General features: G+C 33.2%; 1 protein-coding gene across 4 annotated transcripts in view; it reads right to left on the bottom strand.

Annotated features, from left to right (window-relative positions):
- The window catches only part of TRMT1L (tRNA methyltransferase 1 like), a 35,545-nt gene that overhangs the window by 10,573 nt on the left and 12,348 nt on the right, over positions 1 to 12,624 (bottom strand). For all 4 annotated transcript variants that reach the window (XM_069459263.1, XM_069459261.1, XM_069459260.1 and 1 more), the window contains 5 exons: positions 11,588 to 11,711; positions 11,028 to 11,107; positions 9,296 to 9,545; positions 8,494 to 8,706; positions 6,921 to 7,111 (listed from right to left, as the gene is read on the bottom strand). In XM_069459263.1, the coding sequence (XP_069315364.1) occupies positions 6,921 to 7,111; positions 8,494 to 8,706; positions 9,296 to 9,545; positions 11,028 to 11,107; positions 11,588 to 11,711 (858 nt within the window). The remainder of the gene's footprint in view (positions 1 to 6,920; positions 7,112 to 8,493; positions 8,707 to 9,295; positions 9,546 to 11,027; positions 11,108 to 11,587; positions 11,712 to 12,624) is intronic.

Raw genomic sequence — 12,624 nt, 5'->3', positions numbered from 1 at the left:
GTAAAGAAGAAAGAAAACTAGTATTTCCATATCACTGGTATATAAGCCAAGAAGGCAATTCCAGATGAGTAATTTAAAAATATTCTGTGACTTATATTTAAACACAATAGTTTAAATACATACTTCATGTCTGCTGTTTCTTAAAGCTTAATTAAAATGAGAGCAAGGAATAAAAATTAAACCACAAAGATAAACAAAATGGGATAGTGGGTAACAAAAATGAGGAAGGCTAATAAAATTTTAGAAGCAGGAATCAGATACACAAATGGGATAACTGATTTAGCAGACCAAGCCTAACCCTGACATGGATAGATGGGCAACCAACAAAAGATCAAGCCCATTAGTGCTGTTGGACCCTGAAAAACCCTGAGAATTGAAGGTACTGATTGTTTTTAAAGATGAGTATAGGGTGTATTACAAAAAAAGAGGCCTAGTTAAACATTTTTAAAGGGCTCAATTAAGACTCACAGATCTTCTCCAATACTCACAATTAGGCTTTTGTGTCTTCCCAACTCAAAAGGTGAAGTTAATCTTTGGTGAGGCTCAACTATTGAGGACCTAGAACCAGGGGGCTTCAGTCATAGGTGAGGAGATGTATGAAAACAGAGGGATTAGAAAAATCTGCATAAATGGTAAGACCTTCCAGTCTCTGTCCCTAGTGTAGCTCTCTGAGAGCTGACAGAATATTGGTCAATTCCCCTCTGGAAAAATTTACCAATCTAAGAGAAAAGACCTATACATGTGTTCACATGTGGGGGTCTCCTGTTATAAAAGCAGACTGGTGTCTTCTCATCACAATAAATCCATCAGTTTATAAGCCTGCCCCAAGTACTTCCAAACACTTTTCAATGTGGACAACCAAAGACCACCAGACATTTGCTATTTACTATGACAGATAGAGAACAAAATTACAAAACAGAAAAAGAAATAGGAAACAGAAGAACTGAACAAAACAACAGTAACAATACAAAAATAAACAACCCCCCCATCCTCCCCTAGATGGAAAGTATACCAAGCTATAATCAATTCTTAGAGAAGACTAGATTTTGCATTCCTGAAACAAGAATAGGACAAAAAAATGGAAAGATGAGAAAATATGAAACAACTCTTAGGAATGAACAAAATATGGCAAATTTAAATAGGAAAGTTCAAAAATAAAAATCAAGGAAATATTCTATAAAGTAGAACTGTCAAAGAAATGAAAAGCAGAGATATTAAAAAAAAAATCAGAGGATCAATTTAGAAGATCAAATATAACTAAAAGTAGTTCCTGAAAGAGAGAACAGATACAATTTGAGAGGAGAAAACTGTCAAAGAAATAATACAAACAAAATTTCTGAGCACTGAAGAACTCAAGTTTCTGATTTAAAAGATGAATTCATACACATATTAGCATAAAATTATTTTATAATATTGCGTAAAGAAGAGATGTTTTAAGAGCATTCAGAGAGAAAATAATATAAAGGACAGAGGAACAACAGCAGACTTCTTTTTGGAGTCTACAAGACAATGGAATAATACCTTGAACATTCTGAGGAAAAACAATTTCCAACCTAGAATTCTACACTTGGCCATGCAATCCTTTTCAGGTATCTATAGGAAAAAGTGTTCACTCAAAATGAGGATATAAACAAGGAAAGTGGAAAAATACATAGGATTCAAGATATGAAATTTATCACAAAAAGAAAGCCAAAGAAAATTTTCCAAATGATGGTTGTTCCATCATGGCATGTGACTGGGTTGGTTTAAGAAGCCAAATACTCTTCTTTCATGAAAGAAAGTTAGAAGCAGTTAAGCATGCTGTTTAGAAATATGGATGTAAACATTAGAAGAAACAGCTATGAGATTTTAACTGGTTACTGTAGGGAGTCAGGTAGAGATCATTATTTTATTAATAAGACTTATGGAACTATTTGACTTTTTAAACTGTGTTACAAATTGATAAAAATTCTGAGAGATGATTTCTTTCAAGGGCATATTCAATACTCTATAAGTTCTGTCTGACTGCAAACAAAATGCAAAAACAAACCATATTGCTTTATAGTTATTAATTGCCAAGTCAAAAATTCTTTAAAATGTTTGATTTAGGCCGGGCGCGGTGGCTCACGCCTGTAATCCTAGCACTCTGGGAGGCCGAGGTGGGCGGATCGTTTGAGCTCAGGAGTTCGAGACCAGCCTGAGCAAGAGCGAGACCCCACCTCTACTAAAAATAGAAAGAAATTATATGGACAGCTAAAAATATATATAGAAAAAATTAGCCGGGCATGGTAGCGCATGCCTGTAGTCCCAGCTACTCGGGAGGCTGAGACAGGAGGATCGCTTGAGCTCAGGAGTTTGAGGTTGCTGTGAGCTAGGCTGACGCCACGGCACTCACTCTAGCCTGGGCAACAGAGTGAGACTCTGTCTCAAAAAAAAAAAAAAAATGTTTGATTTAAAAAAACTACAAGCTAGAGTCCTAAATTATAAAGCAACATGAAGGACTTTTGGTAGAGACAGAAACATGTTAGATTTTTATGGATTCAGGATCAAATTCAAGCAGTGTGTATTGAGTTTAGTTTATTTGCTGATATTGTAAAACAACAACATTCTGATAGACGACAGGATAAAAAACTCAATATAAGAAAGAATGAATTGATCATTTTAAAGGCAAGAACACCATCAGTAACGCTGGGGTATAAGGTAAAGTTGGGTATTCTCCTGATTTTTTTTTTTTTTTCACTGAGGTGAAATTCACAAAGCCAATAACCTTTTAAACACTGAAGATGCCTATTTGTTACATAAAAGAAAACTGAACAAAGAAAAAATAAAAAGGAAACCAAAGTCACTAAATCAATTTTCCATTTGAGGACCAAAATGTTCCAAAGTTTCATCAAAAATATTCATGAAAATCTACTTTCTTCATTTATTTATTTATTTATTTATTTGAGACAGGGTCTCACTCTGTTGCCCAGGCTACAGTGCAGCAGTGTCGTCATAGCTCACAGCAACCTCAAACTCCTGGGCTCAAGTGATCCTCCTTGCCTTAGCCTCCTGAGTAGCTGGGAATACAAGCTCATGCCACCACACCTGGCTAATTCTTCTATTTTTTTGTAGAGACAGGGTTTCACTATGTTGCTCAGGCTGGTCTTGAATTCCTGGCCACAAGCGATCCTTCTGCCTCGGCCTCCCAAAGTATTAGGATTACAGGTGTGAGCCACTGTACCCGGCCAAAAATTTATATTTTAAAAAGCCAGAGTGGATTTTCTAACTCTTCTGATTCTGTTGCATTGAAAACAAGATTGGGATGGTAGATTGAACATTTAAAACTTGCTTTTCTTCTTACTCCAAAGCTCTAGTTATAATAGAAATGATATTTTTGTAAGTAATTCCTAAATAGTGCTAGAAAATAAAAAGGCAGACAATTACATATCCCAAATTGTTCAGTATTTTCTGAAAGCTGAGAGATCACACTACCAGGGGAAAACCACATTGAAGAAAATAGCTCTTAAAGGCAGAAACAGCTGTACAATAGAAGTACTTGAACCTAAAAAACAAAGATGACTACAACCAGAGTGGCTCCAGGGATTGGTTGGAAACTGTTCTTGAAACAACTTATTATATTACTACTTTAATCCTTGATTAGTGGGTTACAGAAGATATCTGCCCTCACTTTGAAGTGATGAGGATAAGTTTAGGTTGAAGAAGCAAGACAATACCCCAAATTTGATGAAAAACACTTATCTAAGATCCGAGAAACTCAGTGAGTCCCAAATATGATACAAACACAAAGTGATCCACTCCTAGGCATGCCATAATCAAACAGCTGAAAGCCACATGGAGAAAATCTTGAAAGCAGTAAGAAAAAAAAATCAAGTATAAGGAAATAATAACATATTAATGGCTGATTTCTTATCAGAAGCAATGGAATAAATTATCAAAGTACTCAAAGAAAAAAAGCTGTCATCCAGCAAAACTATCCTTCAAAAAGGAAGGTGGAATAAAGATATTCCTAGATTCACAAAAACTGGGAGAATCTGTTGTAGCAGACCTGACCTATAAGAAATACCAAAGGAGGTTCTTTAGGCCAAAAGGAAATGATAGAGTATCTTGAATCCAAAGGGAGGAATAAAGAGTACTGGAAAGGTAATTATGTTAGTAACTATAATATATGTATGTGTGTGCGTGTGTGTTTTCTTTTTTCTTGTCTTAATTTCTCGGAAAATCCTAAGATTATTTTAAAAAATAAATATAATACTGTACTGTTGGGTTGGGTTATATAGATATAATTAACATATGGCAAAAACAGAATGGGGAGGTAGGGAGGAAAACAGAATTATACCAGAGCAAAGTTGCTACATTTTGCCAGACTTAAGTATTAACCTGATGTAGATCAAGATAAATTAAAAGATATATTGTAATCCCTAGACAAACCATTAAGAAAATAACTGAAAAATATATAGCTAAAAAATCAACAGAGGAGTTAACAAAATGAAATAATAAAAATATTTAACACAAAAGAAAGCAACAAATGAGGAACAGAGGTGAGAGGACTGCTTGGGGTCAGGAGTTTGAGACCAGCCTGAGTAACAGTGAGACCCTGACTCTACAAAAAATAGAAAAAATTAGCTGGGTGTGGTGGCACATGTTTATAGTTCCAGCTACTTGGGAGGCTGAGGCAGGAGGATCACTTGGTTCCATGAGTGTGAGGTTGTAGTGAACTGTGATCACGCCACTGCACTCTAGCTGGGGCAGCAAAGCAAGACCCTGTCTCAAAATAAATATATATATATATATATATATATATATATTATATAATAGGAACCAAGGAAATTAAAAGGAATCATTAGGCAATACGTGGCTTAACCCTATGTAAATAAAATAGAAATGCTAGGTGAATACTGCTAAACTTTTAAGGAATAAATTATTCTAATGCTAGTTACACTGTTCCGAAGAATTGAAAAAAAGGGAAAAATTCCAAATTCTTTTTGAAAGGAGCATAAACTGATATCAAAGCCCAACTAAAATTATGCTAAAAGGAAAACTATACATCAACTCATTTATGAACATTAAAACAAAAAAATCCTTAAGAAAATTAAATAATAGAATCTAGTATAACATATTAAGAGAACACTTCTTTTTTTTTTTTTTTTGAGACAGAGTCTCGCTTTGTTGCCCAAGCTGGAGTGAGTGCCGTGGGATCAGCCTAGCTCACAGCAACCTCAAACTCCTCGGCTTAAGCGATCCTACTGCCTCAGCCTCCTGAATAGCTGGAACTACAGGCATGCGCCACCATGCCCGGCTAATTTTTTCTATATATATTTTTAGTTGGCCAGATGATTTCTTTCTATTTTTAGTAGAGACAGGGTCTTGCTCTTGCTCAGCCTGGTCTTGAACTGAACTCAAACGATCCACCTGCCTCGGCCTCCCAGAGTGCTAGGATTACAGGCGTGAGCCACTGTGCCCGGCCTAAGAGAACACTTCTTGATGATAGTTTATTCTAAGAAATCCAGGATAGTCCAATATTGGAAAATCTTATTACAATTAATCAAATTAGTAGTTTTAAAGAGAAAAACCATATAATCATCTCTACATATGCATAATGAAAATGCATATGACAAAATTCAACACCTTGATAAAAATAAAAGTGGAAATGAAGGGTACTTCGTTAATATGATAAATGATAGGTACCTCAGATGAAAGGCCAGGATCATGGTTGAATCAGAAAGCACTAGAGGGAACTAAAATAAGGAACATGACAAGGCGTCCTTCATTACCACTATCACTTAACATTTTACTAAAGTACTTGAACAAATGGAAAGCATACTATGTTCGTAGCTTCAAATCACACTAACCATCCTAATTTAAGGTGATCAAAGTAAAATACCAATTGGGTTATTTATTTACTTTTTTACTATTAAAAAAAAGATCCAATACTGGGACCACAGCTTAAGAAAAAAAGAGTTTTGAGGAGGGATTGCTGTAACAGATATTAAATAACACTAAAAAGCTTCTGTAATGAAAATAGTGTGGTAGAGGTGTATGAACAGATAGATATCCAACCACTGGAACAGAACAGAAAATCTAGGAAGAAAGTCAAATACATGTGGAACTTGAGTATAAGATGAAGGTATTCTCAAATCAGTGGAGAAGAGGTAGACTATTCAATAAGGCATAACCTACCCTGAATAACCTAGGAATAGGAAAGCTCTAACTGTGGACAAAATCCAGAATATGTAAGTTCAATTTTAACTTTACAACAGCAACAAAAAACTTCTGCATGACGGATTTTAAAAAATAGATGTAAACACATGTGACATAATGTGAAAGAAATTTGCAACTCATATTAAAAAGGCTAAACTCTAATAAAGAGTTCTTAAGAATTCATGTTAAAAAAATACCAAGAAACTAAAAGAAAGCAATAAGAAACTGTTTCTATGTCCCAGGACAGAAACAAACAGAAACACCTTTATGAGGGCATGAGCCACAGCTTTTTCCTTCTATCCCAGGCCTGGCATATAGTAGAGGCTCAATAAATGTCTGTTGAATGAATTTTATAACTGATGGCTTTTACTATATATTTAGCCAGAGACATGAAAATTATTTTTATAAAGTTAAATTAATGATTTGTAACAGCCTAGACAAAGAGGTAATCTGATTTATGTTCCTAAAATTAGTTGAGAGTGGAAACTAAGTTATTTCTAGATGTTTCAATAGAGGGCAGGGCTAGAGAGCAATTGTATAGCACGAGTAAATAACTTTAACACACTCACACGAATGTCTTGTCTGTTGATGAAAGGAAATCCAGTATAGGAAATAACAAAGTTAGCACTGTAATCTTTAAAATCAAAGGACAACGATATACATAATTAGGGATGTGATAAAGGCTTACTCATTGGAGGCTTATAGATAAACACATATAGTCAAGAGGAACTTGAATTTACCTTCTACCATATTACCATCCTTCTGAAAAATTCTCTCTTCACACCACTGACAATGGATCAGGTATTGAATCTTCTTGGCTGTTTCATCTGCTGAAGTAGGTCCCCTCAAAACTCTTACAACTACCAACACAAAATGTTCCAGAGCCACTGCAAACAGTACTTCTATGCCTTTGTTGCATCGGGCTGCAGCTCTATAACAAATTTTTAAAAGTTATTTGGAGGCTTATCATTTTCTCTTGTTTGGCATTAGATTGACAATACTAACCTGGACAGTAAACTATGAGGGGTGAGGGGGTTATGGGAAATCAGGAAAAATTCAACTCTTAGTAGCAGTGCTTTTAAAAAGATCATTACTGTAACTTTTATACAAATTAAAATACAGGAAAATAAAGGACGTTGGCAGGGTCTTCAGTTTTTGTACATTTTCCCTTATGGTACCCTCTTACTAGGACTATATTCTCTGGTTTTCAGTGTCACTTTGTTTCTTGTCATCACTATCACCTTTCTTCTTTTTTTTTTTTTATCTATTTTTTCTATAAAATTTTCTTCCAAACAATATATATTTATTGAGTAAAGACTATATGCAGGAAAGTATGCTAGTGGCTGAATATTAAGTGAAAAATCAATAGTCAAAGTTCTTTCCACCATTAATTTTATAGACTTTTAGGATTAATTTCTACTAGATATACCATTTATGTACTTAATTTTCCCTCTTCAGTCATCTACTAAATTTAGTTCATGTGTATTAATTTTAATTTGTTGATGTTATATTACAAACAGTTTTAAGTATGTGCAGTAGGTCCCTAGCATGTACAAACTGAGCCTCAGAGTTTCAGTTAATTAGGAATTAACCCTTAAGGTCTATGAAGTTTAATAATCTGTAGTTATGCTGAGGTAGGAATTTTCACCTAACTGCTGTGAAACTAGTGTTAGGTTTAGTGAGTGAGCTGGCTGATCATCCATTATCTATATTCTCAATGTCCACTTATATATTATTATTATTATTCTAACATAATAGTTTACATTTAATAGGTACTCAAAAAAGTCTTCCTTTTTCTCATAAATCTGTTATTAAATTCTGTTTGGAAGTCCTAATGAGAAACAGAGAGAACTTGTTTTGTAAGTAAGATCATTTCGCAGAATCAAGTTTATAAGCCATCATTTTATTCAAACTATATAAATAAAGAAGATAGAATGCATATGAAATAAATAGTTGTTTTTAAATTTAAAGAGTTTTTGCTTTTCCTTTTCATGTTCCTATCCCTTATCTACCCTACATTGTTGAAATAAACTGATTTGAAATTAACTTTCACTTTTAGCTTTTGTTTCTTACTACTTTAATTATCTAATAATATTTCAAGTTAGAGAGTTAAACTGAATATTCCAGGTATAAGCTTTTAAATAAGATTCTAACAGATGCAACATAAAATTAAAAACAAATAAAGATTACAAATACGGAATACAGAATTTATGTTTCATGTATATTTTGAAAAATAAGATAAGCACTTCTTATAATACTGTCTCTTTTTATCATATACTAAACATACTAGGTACATTGCTGGTGATTTGGTACCTTGCCACAGCGGCGACAACAATTCGGGCCGCTAGTTCCTTGTAATACTCAGTTCGGACAATGTTACATCCGTAGTGACGCCGGGCAACGTGTTGTGCCTTGGCATATAAAGAACTGATATCTGTAGAAGTCACTGACACTATGCCAAGGTTTCTTATATTTCTGAATGCAGAATCTAGATAGTTCACTGATGTTCCAAAAGGGTCTAGATGTCTAAAATCAGAAGGAATATAGACATATGTAAACTCATATTAGTAACCAAAATTATACCATTGTAATTATTTCTAATGATAAAATTCCATGGATTCAAAAGTATAATACTTGCAAATCTATTTTACATACACAATTCTGTTTTTAAAGTAAGTAATAAAATGAAAGTATGATATGTAAGACTTGTAAAAGTAAATCAGGCTTAGCAGAAAAGTGTCAGGGCCAGGCATTTTATTTCAAATGCTAGAAAATTTCCTTATTGCACACTGCAGGCCAATGTCAAAAAACTGTATTAATTTAAATATATAAACAACAACAAACCCTTAATTTTTAACTACCTCTACCCCTGAAAATTTCAGATCAGTTTAGAAAGTGACATAGCAGGCTGTGCGTGGTGGCTCATGCTGTAATGCCAGTGCTTTGGGAAGCTGAGACACAAGGATGCTTGATTGAGCCCAGGAGTTCAAGACTGCGGTGAGCTATGATTGCACCTCTGCACCCCAGCCTGGCTGACAGAGTGAGACCCTGTCTCAAAAAACAAAACAAAACACAAACAAAAAAGAAAGTGACATAACAAATCTTTTCCACTTACATGAAATCAAAAGATCTCAAATGCATCAGTACATTGGCATCCATTTTGGTCACCTTAATATTACCAAGGTTTTCTTCTCCTTCTTCAAGAATATCATCATTCTTTTCCTTTTCTTTACTGTCCATCACCACTTTCAATTTGTTTAAATGGCAGTTTTCCTGAATTAATGTCACTGAGTTTTCATTCAAGTCATTGATTGTAACTTTGACTGCATTTCCAAGATGTTTTGCCCACTGTAATCCCATTATCCCTTGGGAAAAATGTGGAAGAAAATGTTTTTTAAATTGTAATAATTAAGTAAAAACAGTATAATACTAAAAATATTTTATAAACAGAAATAAATTGCTTCAAAATTTTGATATTTTTGTAAGTAATTCTTATTGTACTTCCTCACTACAAAGCTTCTGAAGAAAATGTGTCTAACAGATTTTCATTAATACTTCTTATAAAACCATTTTTATGATCCTTGTTCAAATAAAATCTGTTTTTTATTTTTGTGGGATAGTAAGTTGTTTATTTTGTGGAATAGCAGGCAGTTGTTATTTTCTTTGTTGGCTTTCTTACATTCTTACAATGAAATACCTTTTTTAAATAAAATTTTAAAAAGAAACCCAATATACAATACGAATAAGAATGGCATTACTCTGCTTGAAGGGAAGATGGGAAGTTGGAATTCTTCCTGTTCCTCTTGCACCAAAATATGAAAACCAACTTTTCCAGACCAACACTGCACAACAGCACTGTTGTGAATTAAAAAGAGTAACTTTGTATATGTAAGCAAATGATCAAGAAGAATTCACACCAAGAAAGCCCCTTCTCAGAGCTTTCCATACCTACTGGATTTAAGTCATACGGATATAAATTACAAAATGGGAGATGGTAACACAAGCCCAGCAAATATGGATTAGATACCCCCTTATGTATTGGAAGTATTGACCATCTTCACCATACATGTGTCTGATAAATGGGAAAAATTATTATCTCTTGTAAGGACTATTTCTAATATATTTTCTTATTTTCACAACAAGCTTGTGAGATAAGTTCTAGGCTCCCTCATTTTGGGGATGGGAAACATGCAAAATGACTGCTACAAACCTCAGATGTTTACAAAGTTACATTAAAAAGAAAAGGCTAGGAATGTCTTCCTTAGACATTAGCTTTAATGATTTCAGATTAAAAAGGAGAAAAGAAAAAGGGTATCTGTAGGAAAACACTGCAGATATGTCAAACAACTGAAATATATGGTCTTTTGTCTGGATTCTGATTAGAATTTTTAAAAATATTGAGATAATCGGCCACATCTAAACAATTGATCTTAAAGGATTTTTAATTTTTTTTAGGTGTAATAATGTTATCATGGTTTTATTTTCTTTAAATCCTTATCTTTTAGAGATCCAACTGAAATATTTACAAATGAAATGATATATCTGAGATTTGTTTCAAATTAATGGGTATGGATGGACTAGGGTATGACGTATTGGGGATATAGATAAAACAATACTGAGCATAAGCTGCTAAGTTTTCAAGTGAGTGATGGATACACAGGGATTCATTTATTATGCCCTTTAGTATATACTTGAAATTTTCACAATAAAAAAATTTTTACCCTAGATCTTTAATTTTTTTACATCAAAATATTTGGTTAGCTGTGATATCCATATACATTTTCTAAGAAGAGATACTGCAAAAATCTGATAAATAAAAGGGGTTCCAAAAAAGCTTCCTAACTTACCGGTGGCTCCAAAGGCATCTAGACATTCCAAAGGTTTTCTTTCCTCAGCCAAAGCAGCCAATGTACAGAATATTAGCTGCCTAGAAGAAAGTGACAATCTGAAATAATTTTACTTTATCATGGCTTCTTCATTGTAGATTTTATTTCATTTAAGAATAGTGAGAACTGAGGTTCCTAGTTACTATACAAACTATTTTGAAAAAAGGTCTAGTAATATATTCCCAATTTAATTCTACAAGAATTAAAAATATGTGAAATTAAACTACAAATCTAATTGTATTCTACTAACAAGCATTTATTCATTTATAGATAAAACTTGCCCACAAAAGCACAAGCCTGTTCAGTAATTATATAAAGTTAGGTCTGTTTTACTCTCCCATAAAGAAACTGGCTTGGTAGCAAAAAAGAAAGAAAACAATCATTCTGAGAAAATGTTAAAATAGATGACTTTCATTCTGTACCTAGTTTTAAATTTTAATATGTTAGAACATAAAGGTTGAGAGAAGATACATTTATAATAATCTGAAACATCTCATAACCCTATTTTCAATTTATCTTACCGATTTAGTTTCATTTTGGGATTAAAATAGGAATCTGTTTTCTGAGGTATAGAATAGTTGGGACAAACTTGTACATCCGTGTCTGCCTCTTTCAAAATTTCATTAGATGGTTTAGCAGTAGAAGCTAAGATGGAAAAAAAAAAAAGATTTCCAGGGAAACACAAAATAATTCTAAACATCTAAAACAATATACATTTTGAAAAATAACTTTATTATTTTGTGTTAACGTAAATAGGTGGACAGATATAAAAAACCCAAAACCAAAGAACTGATTTATTCAGCACTGTTTCTGGAAAAGAGTAGCACTCAGTTAGGTATTTGGTGAATGAAAGAAAGTTTAACTTAAAATCCTGACTGCCTAGCACATCGATACATCTGTATTACAATATATAAGAACAATCACCCTAAAATAGCACAAAATCCTAAAATACCTTTATGATTCATCAAACACTACATTGTGTTTGCACAGGTTGGATGCTAAATATATTTTACTGTGGTATAATCATTAGAAAATAAGTATCTCTGTATGGTTGTATTCTCTTAGCCAGCAAGCTAGACTTCAGAATACTCTCTCATAGTTATGATTTTAAATCACGAATTACATGCAAATGGCTATAAAGTAATGAAAAAATGATTCTACATTTAATACACATTAGAATCATTTAGCTATAAACTAAAATGAAATACTGATGTATGTTTTAAATATTTAAGAAATGATACATATATAGCATGCGTAGGGAAAAACAATTAAGATTCTTTATGTTTTGATTTCTGAATACAACCATAAGGTTAACTGTATATATTATATATATGGCACCTATATTTCTCTTTCTACACTGCCAAATAATAGTAACCTTTCCTAGCATTGTATTATAAATCCTTCCATACCCACTGAAGAGGCATGTCACCTCAGCCTTTCTCAAACCAGGTTCTGTGAGAAAATTAACCTTTATAGAAAATTAGCTCAGTGACTAATTTTTTCAATTCTTAAAAGAATGGTACATAGTCTCATTCTAGATGTACAGGAGAGAAATCAA

This window comes from Eulemur rufifrons, chromosome 27 (assembly GCF_041146395.1).
Source record: "Eulemur rufifrons isolate Redbay chromosome 27, OSU_ERuf_1, whole genome shotgun sequence".
NCBI lineage: Eukaryota > Metazoa > Chordata > Mammalia > Primates > Lemuridae > Eulemur > Eulemur rufifrons.
This window is presented reverse-complemented; position numbering and strand designations above follow the sequence as displayed.